Raw genomic sequence first — 19,213 nt, 5'->3', positions numbered from 1 at the left:
GAGTGCCTAAAATGGAAACTTTTGATAGTTGAGTGACTATCTATGTAGTTTACCCTAACAAAAACAACAACAATCAAGCTAATACTTATTAAATTTATTATTTTATATAAATAAGTTCATAATATTTATTTCATGTCTTGACAACTACTTTGCATTTAAATAAATCCAATTGAAGACTCTATAAATATCAAATTTTTTTTTGAACAATCTCATTATAGTTCTAATTATATTTGATCCTTTTTATACAATGCTTAAAATTACCCATAGCACCTCCCTAACCTATAAATAGGAGTACGCTTCAACACACTCGAATCCATGTTCTCTTGAATTAGTAACAATGGCTATACCAATCGAGCTAGAACTTAATCAACAGACCCTGTGAATATCAATTTAAATACATGTTCTATGTATTATAATGGTTTTCAACAAATACCTTTAATAAAAGGTAAAGGTAGAGATTATCCAAATATCAAATTTAATAATATTATTAATTGAAAATTTAAAATAAATCTTTTACTATTCTTGTAATGGTTTTCAACATTTCCAAAAACTTATTCTTATCTAAACATTGCATCAAAATTTACAAATTCATTAGCATTTTCTTTCATAATCCTTATCATTTAATGGTTGATATGCGATATACATGTTTACATTATATGCATTATTAATTAACTTTACATACCATCTTATACAAATTGTTGAATTAAAATAGTAATATATTTATAAATCACTTTAAAATAAATTTAATGGCTCTAGTAATATAATACCAATTGTAAAAGGTATTAAAAGAATTAAATAATTTCTACCAAAAATCAAATAATTATATAATAATATTTTAAATTATTTCTTCACTTACATGTAAAATTGTAGTATATAGTCAATTGAGTCTATATTTAATCTATATGGGCATTGTTGTCAATGTAGGAACACGGTTCAAATGCGCTGAAATGCATTATACTCCTATTTATGGGTTAAGGAGGGGTTGTGAGTAGTTCTAGGTATTGTGTGAAAAAAAAACATATATGAAAAAAATTGTAGTATATGTGCTAATTGAGTCTTAGTTCAATTGACATAGGCATTGTTGCCAATACAAGAGGACGTGAGTTCGAGTGCATTGAATTACATTATCCTCTTATATGATTAGAACCTGTAATGAGGTTCTTAAAAAAATTTAGAAAATTTTCAATTTAGTCTTTAAACTTTTGGATCAAATTGGAAAATATTTTCAAGTTTAGAGATTAAATCTTGCATTATCCCTAACAATTTTAAAGTCATCAGCTTTAGGTCATCGGTTCGGTCCCACAACCCGTATTTTTTACAAAACCGCGCGACCCCACTTCCATCCTAACTTGAGCGCCAAGGAGTCGAACTTCCTTCCACAACATTTCCCCGCACACTTCTCAACCCTCCAGTGGTCAGATCAAGAACCCCTCAACGATCCAAGGGACAAAACGTTGACTTATAGTCAATGTCCGTACACACGCTCACGATCTCATCTACATACAACCGTCTCTGATCTCCATTCCCGCTTGAAAACAAAGTGGACTGATTTCGCCACAGAGCGGGAGGGAGAGTCGGACTTCGGCCCGAAGGCAAGCTGAGAATCTCTATATATTTTCCACTTTCTATCTTCGTTTAAAAAAAAATAGTAATAATAACAGGCAAAATAGAAAAAAAAAAAAGAAAAGAAGCAGTAGTACGAGCAGAAGAAGAAGATACAAAACAGAAAAGGAGAGAGGGATTTTCAAAAGCTTGAAACAATGGCGTTACCATCGTCTCCGTCGGCGTATTCTTCATCATTTCCGCCTTCCGAGTTCTCGTCTCTACCTGTAATGGCGCTCAGGGAGAGAATCGTTGGGAAAATTTTCGAGAATCGCGTCACTCTCATCGTCGGCGAGACCGGCTGTGGTATTACCTCCGTTTACCAAGTTTTTACTCTGATTTCGAAGTTTTAGTTACTTAATAGGGTCGCGTTTGGTTGTTGCTGGCCAAGTTGATGGAAAGAGTGAAGTTCTTTCATGTTTATGCAGTGATTGAATAAATTTTTTTATTGTCTTCTTACTTTCTTCATACTGGTTTTATCATGTTTGTGCTTTGATCGGTTTGGGTGTGGTAAAAAACGATTAATCCGAATGCCTTTTTCCTGCTTTGTTTAATGCTTTGTTTGGTCGATGGTGAGTTTAAGATAACTGTCTGTATTAGATTATTATTCTTCATGGCGATCATAAGTAGAAATAGGAAAGTGAAATTCAAGCTCTATTTGGATGTCAATGTTACAGTATTACTTAAAGCAGCGCATGATGATGATAATAAAATGAAAATTGTAAGGGAGCAAGTTACTTCAACTAAGTCAAAGCCCTATCTGTTTGGTTCAGTCTAATGGAGGTTTTAATAGTCTACAATCTTGATTAATTACAATTCTGACTATTTTGTGTAGGCTATCTTTCACTTAGTTTTACTACAGATACAGTTAGGAGTGTCTACAAAATGGAATTACAAGAACTCTGAATGTAACGTACTTGATTTTTAAACTTATACCTCATTATATTGTTTAGTGGTTGATCTGTAATTTACTAATACTAAAGAAAGTAAAGATAGCTTGTTCTTTCCCCAATTGTACTAGTCTATCTCTACAAACTATAATTATAAATGCCTTATGTTTGACTAGGATTTAACTATATTCCTTTTAGTTGCTATTTGCTGATGGCCTTTTTGCTTTTTTCATTTTCTTCTACTATAAGGGAAGAGCTCTCAAGTTCCGCAATTCCTGTTGGAGGAAAACATGGCTCCCATTTTATGCACACAGCCAAGGAGATTTGCTGTTGTAGCAGTGGCCAAAATGGTTGCAAAAGCTCGGGATTGTGAGCTGGGTGATGAGGTTGGATACCATATAGGTCATTCAAAACATCTATCATCTAGGTAATTTGTAATCTGTGAACTGATTATGTGTGCTAACAAACATATTGTGACCATTCATCTAGCAAGAGAACCTTTATTGGTCTTCTTTTTTCTCTAAAGCACACATAGGACTTATTTTTTAACCTTAATCTGCCAAGATGTCATAGAAATATGAGAAAGCATTTGCAATGTTGAAAGATATTATCTCCTTTAATGTTACTTCAATGATTTTCATTCTCATCAATGGAAGTAATGGCTTTCAGAGTTAGCATCTGCCAACTTCACTTTATTGTTCTGATAGCATCTATCAACTTCACTTTATCGTTCTGACTAGTATTGATATGAACGTCATGCATTCTCTTGTACCATCCTGTTTACTTTTTTCTTGCTGCATGAAAGCACTAAAGGTTTTTGCCGTACAAGCAACCTGCTTCAATTTCTGCAGCTAATTCTCGGCAATTTCTTTTACTTCTATTAGGATCTATTTTAGATTTTATGTTAAATTTTTTTTTGCAGAACAAAGATTGTTTTCAAAACCGCTGGAGTTTTATTGGATGAAATGCGAGATAAGGGGTTCCAGGCACTTAAATACAAGGTTATTATTCTTGATGAAGTGCATGAAAGATCTATTGAGTCTGATCTTGTTCTTGTTTGTGTGAAGCAATTTCTGCTGAAGAACAAAGACCTGAGGTTAACAATTAACATATCCTTTTAGTTTCATGTGTTATTTCATGTTTTCAAATTCATTTAATTTGTTATTTTTTAAAGCCAGCATGGGGTTGGCGAATGCTTTTCTGTCATTCAACAGCTATCTCAATGATAAATCTGTAAATTCGCCAGGGTAGTATTGATGTCTGCAACTGCTGATATTGGGAGGTACAGGGATTACTTCAGGGACCTTGGTAGAGGTGAAAGAGTTGAGGTTCTGGGAATTCCCAGCTCTAACCGGAAAGAAAATTTCCAGCGACAAGTTTCATACCTTGAACAGGTAAGCTGAACTTTTAAGATTTTTGGGGTACAATAAATCTGTTTATTGAGAGACACATGGCTCATGATGCATCTTTGAGAATCCTACGAAGGAAATTTACTTTTCACGAAGAATTAGAGACAATATGGTGTTAATCACGTGTTTAAGGAAAACAACTTTACTGTTAAATAGCTTTAATTTAATCATGAAAAGTTAAGTTTATTGTTATCTTTATTTGGTCTATGATACTACTTGGCCATGTCAAATGTGTGAGTGAGATTTGGAATGTTTAGATAGGTTACAGAGGCATTCAAGGGGTTTCAAGTACATATGAACTTATGAATCATGATATTGGAGCCATAGGCCATTCTTTTCATAGATATCTTGATTGTGCTACCTTTTTTACCAGGTGACTGGTTTTCTTGGAATCAGTTCAGAATTAATAACTTCAAGATATTGTTCTGGTCCATGCCCTTCCATGGCAGATGCTGAAATCAAGCCTGAAGTGCACAAACTTATTCATGAATTAGTGTTGTACATCCATGAAAATGAGCCTGATATTGAGAAGAGCATTTTGGTTTTTCTTCCCACATACTATGCCCTCGAGCAGCAATGGTACCTTTTGAAGCCATTTAGTTCATCCTTTAAGGTTCACATTTTACATCGTAGTGTTGACACCGAACAAGCACTTATGGCTATGAAAATCTGGAAATCTCATCGTAAGGTATACCTTTTAACCCTAATTATGAGTTTTGACTGCCTGAGTATTATTAAGGTTGAACCTGCAAGACATTATGCATATGCATCTTTTAGCATGACTTTTTGATTAAACTGAGCAGGTTGTCCAAATAATATGATCATTTGCAGTTATATAGCATTGTTAGTTTGATGTAAATTATGCATGAAGTTTTTATGAATTTTTACTTCCATCAATAGCAACCATCATGGTGATTTTCTTCTTCAAGTTTTATATCTTGTGAACAAGTTTAGTAAGAAGAATTAGTCTTATTTTTTCTAATCTGACTATAGTCTTTTAAAGAATAGCAGGAAAAATAAAAAGGAAATAATCTCTAGAAATTAGCCTATCCATAAAAATTAGTAATTTGATTATGGCTAATAGTACAAGGAAATTCCTAGAACTAAGGTAGAAAATCTGCTTAATTTAAGGAATTCCAACACTCCCCCTCAAGCTGGAGTGTAGATGTTAATCAAACCCAGCTTGCCCATAATTTCTTGAACATTTTTCTCGCTCAAGCTTTTGGTTAACACGTCGCTACTTGTTGTCTTGTAGGTAGATATGAAACACAAACTTCCCTTTGTTAATTTTCTCCGTAATAAAGTGGCGATCAATTTCCACGTGCTTGGTACGGTCATGGTGTCTGAGGTTATGAACTATGCTAACTGCTGCTGGTTGTCACAAGATAATGTTATAGGTTTTGTATAGGATAATTTTAGTTCTCCCATTAGCCATTGTAACCACATTCCTTCACATATACCGTGGGACAAAGCTCGATATTCAGATTCAGCACTGCTGCGTGCCACAACAGATTGCTTTTACTCCTCCATGTCATGAGATTACCCCAAACATAGCTGCAGAACCGCTTGTGGAGCGCTTTGTCATTAATCGCCCCTGCCGATCTGCATCGGTGTAGACTTCTATGCTTCGATTTACATCTTTCTTGAAATGCAACCCTTACCAGAGTCCCTTTTAAGTATCTCAATATCCTGTAGGCGCTTCCAAATGTTTCTCCTAGGAGTATGCATAAATTGACTTATAACACTTACTCCAAAAGCTATGTCCGGACGAGTGTGAGAAAGATAGATAAGTTTTCCCACTAACCGTTGATGTCTCCCCCTCTACCTCTTCTCCATCCTTATCGGTTCCTAATTTAAGGTTGGGTTCCATAGGAGTCTCGGCTGGTTTGCAACCTAATGATCCGACTTGAAAGTAGATCAAGAACATACTTTCTTTGAGAGATTGAAATACCTGCCTTTGACCTTCCTATCTCCATTCCTAGAAAATATCGAAGATTCCCCAAATCTTTAAGTTGAAACTCAAGACTTAAGAACTCTTTTAGTCTTTCAATTTCAATAGAATCATCCTCTGTCAATATTATGTCATCTACATAGACAATGAGAATACAGCAGTTCCCATTATCCGAGTGTTTGTAGAATAAGGTGTGATCAGCTTGACCTTGAGTATAATGTCTAGTAGTCATGGCTTTGGCAAAACGATTAAACCAAGCCCTAGGGGATTGCTTTAGTCCATACAAGGGCTTCTTCAACTTGCATACTTGGCCCTTGCTTCCTTGAATCCAAAGCGGAAAATCCATGTAGACTTCTTCGTTTAATTCTCCATTGAGAAAAGCGTTCTTTACATCCAATTGGATCAAAGGCCATTCTAAGTTGACAACAATTGAGAGAAGCACTCGAATAGTATTCAATTTGGCCACCGGTGCAAATGTTTCCTCATAGTCCAACCCATATGTTTGAGTGAAACCCCTGGCCACAAGTCTAGCCTTGTATCGATCAATGCTCTCATCTGGTTTAAATTTTGTGGTGAAAATCCACTTACAACCCACGGTCTTCTTCCCAGTAGGTAGTTTAGATATTTCCCAAGTTCCATTGTCTTCAAGAGCCTTTATTTCTTCCAACACGACTTGCCTCCATTTGGTTGACTTAAGAGCCTCTTCTATGTTTTTGGAGTTTCTATAGAGTCAACATTAGAAACAAAGGCATTGTAGGATTTAGACAAGTTTCCATAGGATACAAACCGAGAAATGGGATGTTGAGTGCAGCTCCTAGTGCCCTTTCTTCTGCAATTGGAAGATAGATGGAAGATGAAGGAGGTGAAACTTCTTCCTCAAGACAGTCCTCGGGTAAAGATGGCATTGGCATTCTTGTTTTACATTTCAGCGGTGATGTCTCCAGAGTATACACGAAGCCCCGAGTTTTGTCTTCTTGTTTTTCAGAATGAGTGGGCTGTTTTTCTTCATTAGTATGGTTAATCACCCTTGTTTCTTGTTGCTGAACAGTGGAGATAGGAAAACAGGTTCCAAAACAGGAAAAACAGTGGGCTGTAGGATTTTCAGCAGGTTTTGTAGTGGTGGTAGGGCTGATAGAGTCTTGAGGTATAATGAGAAGATTGCTCAAGGTCTCATCTTCACTAAGTATCTCCCTTGAAGATGAGAGGTTGAAAAATATGGCTCGTTTTCGAAGAAAGTAACATTAAGGGACACAAACATCCGTGTAAGGTTGAGAGTAGCACTTGTACCCTTTTGTGTAGGTGAGTAACCAATAAAGACACAAGTGTGGGCTCTAGGATCAAGTTTAGATCGGTTAGGTTGATGGTTGTGGACAAATGCTTTGCAACCAAATGTTTTGGTTGGGAGATTAGGAACACGAAACAAGGGAAAATTTTTTTGAAGAGTATGTAAAGGTGTTTGAAAGTTTAATACCTTAGATGGGAGTCGGTTTATAAGATAACAAGCAGTGAGGACAGCTTTTCCCCATAAATACTTTGGTACACCCATAGTAAACATAAGAGCATGAGCCACGGCTACAAGGTGTCTATTTTTCCTCTCGGAAACCCCGTTTTGTTGAGGGGTGTCAGGACAAGAACTTTGATGTATGATTCCTTGCTCAGAAAGATAAGGACTTAGGATAGAATTAAAGTACTCTCTCCCATTATCAGTTCTAAGGGTGTGAATATTTGAATTGAGTTGGGTTCGAATCATTGAATGAAAATTTTTGAAGACTCTAGAGACTTCGGATTTTTCTTTAAGGAGAGAGATCCAATAAACTCTAGTGTGGTCATCAATGAAAGTTATGAACCACCTAGCCCCTGTGATGTTTTTTACTCGACTGGCTCCCCATAGATCACTGTGGATTAAAGAGAAAGGTTGAGATTGAACATAAGGTTTCAAAGGATAAGGGACACGAGTGTGTTTAGACAGTTGGCAAACTTCACAGTTCAATGAACTTATTTTCTTATTTAGAAATAGTAGAGGAAACAATTTCTTCAAGTACATGAAATTTGGGTGTCCTAGTCTACGTTGCCATAGCATGATAGAATCTTCTTTTGATGTAGATAAGGCCATCCCTTCTTGTGAACTGTTTTTGTTCCAAACATATAAGCCATCATCAACTTTAGCAGTGCCAATCATCTTCCCGATTCTGTTCTGAACCACACAACCTAAAACAGAAAATTCAACAAGTACTTTTTCATCCTTGGTAAGCTTGCAAATTGAGAGTAAATTATAGGAAAGATTTGGAACATGTAAAACTTTATCAAGGGAAAAATTTTCAGAAGTCTAACTATCCCAATTCCACCACCAATGAGTAAGATCCATCACTATGCGAATCCGAGAGTGATCATGACAAGGTAAATAGGTGTGAAACAAACTTAGATTACTGTCATGTGGTCGGATGCACCCAGTCTAGTATCCAGGAAGTTGTGATAGGTTCGTGTGTAGTATTTAAAGCAAGTACCTTGAATAGCTAGTGACCCACCTGGGTGTAGGAGTCTGAGTAGTTTATGAAGAGCCTCAAGTTGAGTTTTGGTTAGCAAGTTTATGAAGAGTCTCAGAGGAATTTTTAAAAGATTTCAAGAGAGCTTTGAATAAAATTGTACTTCTCTTATTAACTAAAGAATTGAACTTAAATAGAGAAAAAAAAGTCCTAATCCTAATTGGGAAAATAGTTCCCTTATTCTAATAAACTACTAAAACATAAAAAGAAAATAGTTCCCTTATTCTAGTAAACTACTAAAAGATAAAATAAAAATATTTCTAGAATATGAATAAAACTTATCTATCTAAATAAGATTTATCTACCTAAATAAATTTAAAATATATACATATTTCAACACCCTCCCTCAAGTTGATGCATATATATCAATCATGCCCAACTTGCTTACAAGAAAATCAAAGCTTGTCTTAGAGAGTCCTTTGGTGAGTATGTCAGCAATCTGTTGTTTTGAAGGAATAAACGGCATGCACACTTGGCCTTCTTCAATCTTTTCCTTGATAGTGTCTATCAATCTCAACATGTTTAGTTCTGTCATGTTGGACTGGGTTGTGAGCAATGCTAATGGCAGCTTTGCTATCACAAGTACAACTTCATTGGTGAAGTTATTGGTTTCTCGGCTCTTCCATAATTCTTTTTAACCAAACCATTTCACAAATTCCTTGAGCCATTGATCTAAACTCACCTCTGCACTACTTCTTGCTACAACAGTTTGTTTTTTGCTTCGCCAAGTCACAAGGTTTCCCTAAACAAATGTATAGTATCCGATGTAGATCTTACATGCATTATTGAGCTGCCTAATCAGATCTGTATAAGCTTCAATTCCTCTTTGTTGGATTTCTTGAAGAATAAGCCCTTTCCTTGAACTCTTCAAGTATCTTAGAATTCAAACACCGCTTCTTCATGTTCCTCCATTGGGGAGTGCAGAAATTGACTCACTAAGCTTACTGCAAAAGCTATGTCTGGCATTATATGTGATAAGTAAATTAACTTACCAACTAATCTTTGGTACTGCCCTTTATCAACTAATCGACCTTCTTTATTTTCAAATTTTACATTGGATCAATTGGTGTGTCAGCTGGGCGGCAACCACTCATCCCAGCCTCTTTTAAAAGATCAATCACATATTTTTTCTGAGAGACCACAAGACCCTTCTTTGATCGAGCAACTTCCATTCCAAGAAAGTATTTCAAAGGACCCAAGTCTTTGATCTCAAATTCCAATGCTAGATGCTCCTTGAGACGTCTTATTTCATCCACATCATCTCCTGTAAGAATGATATCATCGACATAAACTATAATAACAGCTATTCTACCTTTTTGTGAATGTCGATAGAACATTGTGTGATCAGCTTGCCCTTGTGAGTAACCTTGTTTTTTAACAACTTGAGTAATCGTTCAAACCAAGCTCGAGGAGATTGCTTTAGACCATATAAAGATTTCTTGAGTTTACATACTCGAGTTCTAAATTTTTCTTCAAAACCTGGAGGAGGATCCATGTAAACTTCTTCTTCAAGTTTTCCATTTAGGAAAGCATTCTTCACATCCGATTCTTTGTAAAGACCAATCAAGATTAACACAATTGATAAAAGAACTCGACGGAATTTAATTTGGCCACTAGAGCAAATGTTTCAAGATAATCTATCCCGTATGTTTGAGTGTACCTTTTTGCTACCAACCGGGCTTTGTGTCTATCTAAAGATCCATCTGGTTTGAATTTGGTTGTGAACACCCATTCACATTATTGCTTTTTTTTCCTTACAGGTAATTCCATTGTTTCCCATGTACTGTTTTTCAAGAGCACGCATCTCCTCTAAAATAGCCTCCTTCCACTCGGGAACACAGTAAAGCATCTTTTATATTTTTTGGTATTTGGACAGTATCGAGACACGAAACAAAGGTTGAGAATGTCGAAGATAAGGCTTTATAGGATACAAAGTTAGACATGGGATATTTGACAATATTTCTAACACCTTTTCTTTTGGCAATTGGAATATCTAGATCAGAAAATTCATTGGCTGGATTATGAGCTTTACGGGCTTTTGACAGGATCTTGCGGGTCGGATTCTTGGTGATGAATCGGTGGATTCCATTTTCTTGATTTCGATTTCTTCTTGAGTAAACAATTAACTCCTTTGTTTGTTCTTTATTTTCATGATCAGACTCTACACCTTCATCCTCCTTTTCATTAACATTAACATCATTAATTTTTGTGTTAATTATAAATTCGCCTTCCCCATTATTAGAATCCCTATGTTGTATATTCCTAGTCTCTTCTTGATCAATTATAGAATCTTCTTTAGTATAATTCCCTCCCTGAAGATTAGAATGAAAATAAGATTTTGTTTCAACAAATGTGACATCCATGGTAACTATAATCTTCCTATCAATTGGATCATAACATTTGTAACCCTTTTTATTAGAAGCATAACCAACAAAGACATTTTTTTGCTCTAGGATCTAGTTTACCTTGGTTGTGAAGATGAACAAAAACACTACACCCAAAAACTCGGAGGATAAATCAGTAATCAATTTAGAGTTAGGAAAGTTATCTTTAAAGAGACTAAAAGGAGTTCTATAATTTAGAATTTTCTGGGCATTCTATTAATAAGATATGTAGTCATTAACAAGGCTTCGCCCCAAAGATAACGTGGTACTTGACTAGTGAACATCAAGGCTCTAGTTACTTCCAAAAGATGTCGGTTTTTCTTTACGCAATCCCATTTTGTTGTGGTGTATTTGTACAAGAACTTTGGTGGACTATTCCATGTTTGGTTAAGAAAATACCTAATTGGTCGCTAAAAATTCCCCACCATTGTCGGTTCGAAATATTTCTATTTTCACACCAAATTGTGTTTTCACCATAGCATAAAAAGATGAAACACATTTTTAACCGGACTTATCTTTTAATAAAACACCCAACAAAGTCGAGTATGATCATCAATAAATGTGACAAACTAACGTTTTCTGAAAAAGTCGAGACTCTTGAAAGTCCCCAAACATCACTATGAATTAACAAAAAGGTTTGGAGGCTTTATATTTTTGAGGTGGAAAGAATGATCGATGATGTTTAGCCAATTTACAAAATTCACAATGATATGAAGGACTTTTATTTTTAAATAGATTAGGTAACAAATATCTTAAATAATAAAAATTAGGATGTCCAAGCCTATAATGCCAAATCATAACCTTATCAAAATCGAAAGCGAAATTTAAACATAAAGTAGTTGTTGGTTGACTTAGATGGTCGTCTTCAAGAAAGTAAATTCCACCAAATTCTTTAGCATTGCCAATCATCCTCCCGAGACCATGTCCTGAAACTTACACATAGAGGAGTCAAATATAACATGACAGTTTGAGGATGGGATAATTTCTTGACCGATATGAGATTACAAGCTAGATTTGGCACATGTAAAACATCATGTAAAACCAAGGAAGATGAAATTTTAATGATTGCCTTTCCGGCTATTGCCGAGAAGGACCCATCTTCTACTTTGATCTTTTGTTTCTGCGCAAGGTGTGTAAGTTGAAAAAGAAAATGACCGCTAGTCATGTGATCACTAGCTCGAATCAACGATCCATGTGTTTGTTTTACAAGGCTTGACTTTGAAAAAACAGAAAAATCAATACCGATTGGGCAAAAGAGGAAGAAGGATTATTGGATGAGTTAGGAATAGAAGAATTCATCCAAATTGTGGTGATTGAAAAACTTGTGTAGATGCTCTAATTGTTCCTTAGTGAAAGGAGACCCTTCCAGAGAACTTTGGCCTCATAATTTCCATTAGTTGTTTGGAAAGCTCTGTTTTATATTTTTGGTATTTGGACAAGATGTCGAGACACGAAACAAAGGTTGAGAATGTCGAAGATAAGGCTTTATAGGATACAAAGTTAGACATGGGATATTTGACAATATTTCTAACACCTTTTCTTTTGGCAATTGGAATATCTAGATCAGAAAATTCATTGGTGGATTATGAGCTTTACGGGCTTTTGACAGGATCTTGCGGGTCGGATTCTTGGTGATGAATCTGGTGGATTCCATTTTCTTGATTTCGATTTCTTCTTGAGTAAACAATTAACTCCTTTGTTTGTTCTTTATTTTCATGATCAGACTCTACACCTTCATCCTCCTTTTCATTAACATTAACATCATTAATTTTGTGTTAATTATAAATTCGCCTTCCCATTATTAGAATCCCTATGTTGTATATTCCTAGTCTCTTCTTGATCAATTATAGAATCTTCTTTAGTATAATTCCCTCCCTGAAGATTAGAATGAAAATAAGATTTTGTTTCAACAAATGTGACATCCATGGTAACTATAATCTTCCTATCAATTGGATCATAACATTTGTAACCCTTTTTATTAGAAGCATAACCAACAAAGACATTTTTTTGCTCTAGGATCTAGTTTACCTTGGTTGTGAAGATGAACAAAAACACTACACCCAAAAACTCGGAGGGATAAATCTGTAATCAATTTAGAGTTAGGAAAGTTATCTTTAAAGAGACTAAAAGGAGTTCTATAATTTAGAATTTTACTGGGCATTCTATTAATAAGATATGTAGCTGTTAACAAGGCTTCGCCCCAAAGATAACGTGGTACTTGACTAGTGAACATCAAGGCTCTAGTTACTTCCAAAAGATGTCGGTTTTTTCTTTCTGCAATCCCATTTTGTTGTGGTGTATTTGTACAAGAACTTTGGTGGACTATTCCATGTTTGGTTAAGAAAATACCTAATTGGTCGCTAAAAAATTCCCCACCATTGTCAGTTCGAAATATTTCTATTTTCACACCAAATTGTGTTTTCACCATAGCATAAAAAGACTGAAACACATTTTTAACTTCGGACTTATCTTTTAATAAAAACACCCAACAAAGTCGAGTATGATCATCAATAAATGTGACAAACTAACGTTTTCCTGAAAAAGTCGAGACTCTTGAAAGTCCCCAAACATCACTATGAATTAACAAAAAAGGTTTGGAGGCTTTATATTTTTGAGGTGGAAAGAATGATCGATGATGTTTAGCCAATTTACAAAATTCACAATGATATGAAGGACTTTTATTTTTAAATAGATTAGGTAACAAATATCTTAAATAATAAAAATTAGGATGTCCAAGCCTATAATGCCAAATCATAACCTTATCAAAATCAGAAACAGAATTTAAACATAAAGTAGTTGTTGGTTGACTTAGATGGTCGTCTTCAAGAAAGTAAATTCCACCAAATTCTTTAGCATTGCCAATCATCCTCCCTGAGACCATGTCCTGAAACTTACACATAGAGGAGTCAAATATAACATGACAGTTTGAGGACTGGGATAATTTACTGACCGATATGAGATTACAAGCTAGATTTGGCACATGTAAAACATCATGTAAAACCAAGGAAGATGAAATTTTAACAGTGCCTTTCCCGGCTATTGCCGAGAAGGACCCATCTTCTACTTTGATCTTTTTGTTTCCTGCGCAAGGTGTGTAAGTTGAAAAAAGAAAATGACTGCTAGTCATGTGATCACTAGCTCCAGAATCAACGATCCATGTGTTTGTTTTACAAGGCTTGACATTGAAAAAACAGAAAAATCAATACCGATTGGGCAAAGAGGAAGAAGGATTATTGGATGAGTTAGGAATAGAAGAATTCATCCAAATTGTGGTGATTGAAAAACTTGTGTAGATGCTCTAATTGTTCCTTAGTGAAAGGAGACCCTTCCGAGAACTTTGGCCTCATAATTTCCATTAGTTGTTTGGAAAGCTCGCTATCCCCGATTGTGAACCACGACCATTGCCATTTTTTTCCTTCCATTTGTCTGCATTTCCATGGAGCTTCCAACACGTTTCACGAGTGTGCCAATATTTTTTGCGTTGATAGCACCAAGGTTTTTCTTTTTCACTATCATCATTATTTTAATAGTTACAAGAGCGTAATTATCATCATTAGCTTCAAATCCGGCTTTAACATTACTTTTCTCCTTGTCTCCTCTCTTCTAACCTCGAAAAAATCTCACGAAGTTTTGAAGCGGTTTTTCCCTAGGATCCGAGATCTCACTTCATCAAATTCTTTATTTAAACCACCGAAACAAATAAGCTCTTTCATTCTCTTCTTTTTTCATAGCTTTTACACCATCTCCGGGACACTTCCATTCATCATTATAACACTGATCCAGTTCTTGCCAAAGAGACATCATCTCATTATAATAAAGAGTAACTTCTTTTTCCCCTTGCCTAGCTTTCCACAGTTTTATTTTTAACTCAGAAATCCGTGAAGCGTTTTTTAAATCTGAATAGGTGTCTTTCACAACGTCCCAAACATCTTTAGCAATTGGGAGAAAAAGAAAAGGTTTACCTATGGAAGCTTCCATGGAATTAATAAGCCACGCAATTACCATAGAATTTTCTGACCTCCACTTGCTCATCTTTGGATCACCCACCTGTGGTTGCTCAACTTCTCCATTTAAATGACCTAGCTTGCCGCGCCCATCAATTGCTAATTTTACGGACTGCGACCATTTCAGATAATTCTTGCCATTCAACTTGTGAGATGTCAGTTGAAAAGAAAGGTGAGACGCCTCTGTTCCCTTGAGTCATTGTACTCTCGGTAGTTGTTTCAACTGTAGAACTTTTTTCCTCTGTTTGATTGCTGGATCTCTTATCTCCAGTGAAAGCTGTTTTAACCATGATGTTACTAGAGATTTTAACCTAGCTCAGATGCCATGAAATATTTCAAGAGAGCTTTGAATAAAATTGTACTTCTCTTATTAACTAAAGAATTGAACTTAAATAGAGAAAAAAAAGTCCTAATCCTAATTGGGAAAATAGTTCCCTTATTCTAATAAACTACTAAAACATAAAAAGAAAATAGTTCCCTTATTCTAGTAAACTACTAAAAGATAAAATAAAAATATTTCTAGAATATGAATAAAACTTATCTACCTAAATAAATTTAAAATATATACATATTTCAACAATTTTCGGTGTCACCCATGGGAGTAGGGTTTCTAACAGAGAAAACAGAACAAGAAAAGAGAAGAAAGAGTAGGATCAACTGAATTCCTGATGCTCTTGATACCATGAACAAGTTTAGGAAGAAGAATTATTCTTATTTTTCTAATCGACTATAGCCTTTTAAAGAATAGCAGGAATAATAAAAAGGAAATAATCTCTAGAAATTAGCCTATCCTTAAAAATTAGTAATTTGATTATGGCTAATAGTACAAGGAAATTCCTAGAACTAAGGTAGAAAATCTGCTTAATTTAAGGAATTCCAACATCTTGTGTTGTGGTTATTAATGTTCCAAAGATATATATATTTTACACAGGTAATATTGGCGACAAATATTGCAGAATCATCTGTGACAATACCCAAAGTCGCATTCGTTATTGATTCATGCCGGTCTTTACAAGTCTTTTGGGATTCTGCTCGAAGAAAGGATTCAACAGAGCTTGTTTGGGTTTCTAAGTCTCAGGTATTGAAGGAATCTTTTATGGTTAATGTTTTTTTGTTTATTTAGTTCCTCCTTTTCACCTAAATGTTATAGGCTGAGCAACGGAGAGGTAGAACTGGTCGTACTTGTGATGGTCATGTATATCGGTTGGTTACACAATCATTTTTTAGCAATCTTGAGGATTTCGAGTGTCCAGCTATACTGAAGTTGTCATTGAGGCAGCAAGTGCTTCAGATATGTTGTGCTGAATCCAGAGCCATTAATGATCCCAAAGGTGTGGTTTATGTTTCAGTTGTAAATGAAAGGTTCTTCTATTAATTATGATGTAGGTATAGAAGTCCTTTTGTGATTTTGAATGGTCAAGAGACACATTATATATATTTTAAGTCATAGAGAATGACTTGAGTCTCATAGTTTTGAGACTGCATTGTGAATATTTGTAGTATCAATGTCAACTTCAGTCTACCTAGAAAGTTGAAATGGGATATGCAAAGTAACTTGCTTGCAAAAGGCCTATGCTTATGCATGCACTGATTCATATTGCTCATTTACATTTTAAAAGGTCAAATGGGCTCTAATTTCTGGTATATTGGGGGTTAGCTTTGTTGCAGAAGGCTTTGGACCCTCCAGATGCAGAAGTTGTTGAAGATGCATTGAATTTGCTACTTCATGTGAAGGCACTTGAAAAACCATCTTCAAGGGGCCGGTATGAGCCTACATTTTATGGAAGGCTTCTTGCCAGTTTTGCACTTTCTTTTGATGCATCTGTACTTGTTGTCAAATTTGGAGAGGCTGGGATGTTGCGTGAAGGCATTCTTCTGGGCATATTGATGGATACTCAACCCCTGCCTATTCTTCATCCTTTTGGGGATGATCATTTGGTACTGCCCATTAAGTCATAAACTTTTGTGTGTGTTGGGTACCCTTATTTGAAATTTCTCTTTCTGATAATGATTTTCTGATAATGATTTTTCTACTTCAGTTTACAGAATACCTGAACTGCTATTTTTCCACTGATAGTGATAAAATTGTCCTAACTGGTCGAAAGGAAGTTACATTCTTAGGAAATTTATGTGCATTTCAGTTCTGGCAACGTGTTTTTAAGGTACTCTATCTTCTAAATTGGCTGAGGTTTCATCCTTCGGAATTGGTTTTGAAATTATGATGCATATGTGTTGCCTTGAACTGAAGGATAAGCACCGTCTTGAACATTTGAAACAAGTGCTGGAGTTTGAAGAAATGGAACCTGCAACATTATTGTTGCCAAAGCTTGAAGAAGAATGGTGCTTTTTCCATCATCTTCTGCAGTCATCACTGCACCATGTCTCTGAAATGTGTATGAACTGATAAAATATTATTTTTTTTCCAAAACAATCCTGTGTTATTGCGTAATATTATCTTTAGAAGTTTCTTCTCTAACTTGAACATCTTTCTTTTTCAGATGAAGATATATTAAATTCCATGCACCGCTTCCGGCCCAATTTTCTTCCTGCATCTAATGGCATTCCAACTTACTATTCTCCTTATGAGTTTGGACATACTTGCCTTCTTGAATGTCAGCAACAGGGAGAAATAGATGCACTTTCTTCAAGTGATGAACAGCTTGAGCAATCGAATGAGACAAGGAAATGTGTTGCTGTACCATTTGTTGCTTCTGGTCACTTTCAGACCAATGATGTGGCTGAAAATTTTGCGAATACTATTAAGGAGGTACTATTTTTTGCATATCATGTTTGCATCGGCTTTGTTCTTTGGGCACATTAATTATGTGTTGTTGTTTTCAACAGATAAGAGTTCAGTGTGCGGGAGACACATCTAGTAATTACCCGGCTATTATTAATGACTATGATATTAATGGGGGGGCTCCTCTGTGTGTCTATTTTGTAAATGGATGTTGCAACAGGGGTAGTCTGTGCAGATTTTCTCATTCACTCCAAGCAAAAAAACCAGCCTGCAAGTTCTTTTTCTCTCTGCAGGTATCTTTTGCTCTAGTTCTTGAACATGATAATTTGGGTTCCATACATGTCCAAATATTTTGTTACTTTTTTACCACCACTCCGGCAAAGCTCAAACCTAGTGGATTCCTTTTACCTTGTGGTGCTATGTGTGATTATGTACATCATATTGTGAGGTCATTATGGAACATCAAATATTACAAATTTTAACCCATTTACAACATGGTTACATTTAAATGATTTTAGTCTGATCACTGAATACATGGGATGCAGTAGGGAAGAATTAATCCTTGTCCCATTTCTCAACTTTTTTTGTATTTTCTTATCTTGATAGATGCAGCATCATTAGCTCTTTGATAATTTCTCTAGCTTTGTTTGTTAATGCTGTGTAAATGGGCTTGCAGGGTTGTAGGAATGGAGATTTATGTTCCTTCTCTCATGATTCGTATCAGCCAATCTCATCATATGGCTCAAATGTATGTCAGCCAGAAGCTGATCATGCTGATGCCTCATCACTTCTACGACTATTTGGAACCTCGTCTGTTGGATACATCCTTTTGTTGGATGATGCTAATATGCATTTCACCTCAAATCTTGCTAACCACTGCAAGCCATCTAGGATCATCTCTACAACAAGTTTGACGGAAACATCCATATGTGACCCATTATTGACAGATGTAAGAATCATATGGGGTCTCCATCATCCCTACCAGACCATCATTTCAAACAAAGGGGAGAACCCAATACCATGGAATGAAGTCAAAATCGTGCTGTGGTTTCCTTATCTTGATAGTCATAGTGATAATTTGGACGCGCAGAAAATTCTTGTGCGGAACTTTTTTGAGTATCTGGCCATCCGAATATTAGGTGATACCCTGTTTGAGGTTAAAATAATTCTTGCCATGAACAACATCAAATTTTCACAACTAGAGGTAAATCATCAAAGCCATACCAACCTTATGCTCTTAACATTGGCCTTAGTGATTATGAAGTTAAAAATATCTGAAGATTCTTTATAAAGGTAGCTTTGCACAGTTGTGTATTATCAACTTAGGTTTTTATTCTCTGAGATGTTTAAAGGCGTGGTATTGTTTCAGGTGGAAAAGTTGGCAAGAGAGAGCTTCTTCTTCCTTACAGAGTCATTTCCATTTGATGAAGCAAGCTTTGGGGAGCTACTCGATACGGTAACAGTTAACAAGCCAATGTTGATGCCAAGGTCTGTATCATATGTGTTTGACATGCACCCACCTAGTGATATCCAGTTCGGTGACTACGCTTCTGTGTTTCAGAAACATCTGCATGACCGGGAAATGGCTTGAAAATTCGTTAGTTATGTCTGCATTAAGTTAACTAAGCCTTTTTTTTTTTTAAATGCTTGTACATATTGCTAATTGTATATGCTTTTCAAATTGCCTTCA

At 35.6% G+C, this 19,213-nt stretch overlaps 1 protein-coding gene across 2 annotated transcripts; it reads left to right on the top strand.

Annotated features, from left to right (window-relative positions):
- The first annotated feature begins 1,347 nt into the window (after positions 1-1,347).
- LOC108479485 (DExH-box ATP-dependent RNA helicase DExH8) lies at positions 1,348-19,213 on the top strand. Of its 2 annotated transcripts, none has more exons than XM_017782123.2 (14): positions 1,348-1,908; positions 2,742-2,919; positions 3,415-3,588; positions 3,739-3,886; positions 4,275-4,589; positions 15,715-15,861; positions 15,934-16,114; positions 16,441-16,721; positions 16,823-16,945; positions 17,032-17,176; positions 17,282-17,550; positions 17,628-17,816; positions 18,200-18,727; positions 18,893-19,213. In XM_017782123.2, the coding sequence occupies exons 1-14, from the start codon at positions 1,761-1,763 to the stop codon at positions 19,112-19,114; spliced, it is 3,048 nt and encodes a 1,015-aa protein (XP_017637612.1). In that variant the 5' UTR covers positions 1,348-1,760; the 3' UTR covers positions 19,115-19,213. The 2 variants fall into 2 exon arrangements, with proteins under 2 accessions (XP_017637612.1, XP_052878665.1); XM_053022705.1 differs by having other exon boundaries at positions 1,772-1,908; positions 2,747-2,919.

This window comes from Gossypium arboreum, chromosome 12, assembly GCF_025698485.1.
Source record: "Gossypium arboreum isolate Shixiya-1 chromosome 12, ASM2569848v2, whole genome shotgun sequence".
Lineage (NCBI taxonomy): Eukaryota > Viridiplantae > Streptophyta > Magnoliopsida > Malvales > Malvaceae > Gossypium > Gossypium arboreum.
Note: the sequence above shows the minus strand (reverse complement) of the source record. Positions and strands in the feature narration are given on the sequence as shown.

Excerpts from the sequence above, each read along its gene's own strand:
- LOC108479485 (XM_017782123.2), top strand. The coding sequence starts at position 1,761 with ATGGCGTTACCATCGTCTCCGTCGGCGTATTCTTCATCATTTCCGCCT. Across the intron at positions 16,115-16,440 it reads AGCCATTAATGATCCCAAAG|CTTTGTTGCAGAAGGCTTTG; the intron begins GTGTGGTTTATG and ends ATTGGGGGTTAG. Across the intron at positions 16,722-16,822 it reads CTTTTGGGGATGATCATTTG|TTTACAGAATACCTGAACTG; the intron begins GTACTGCCCATT and ends TTTCTACTTCAG.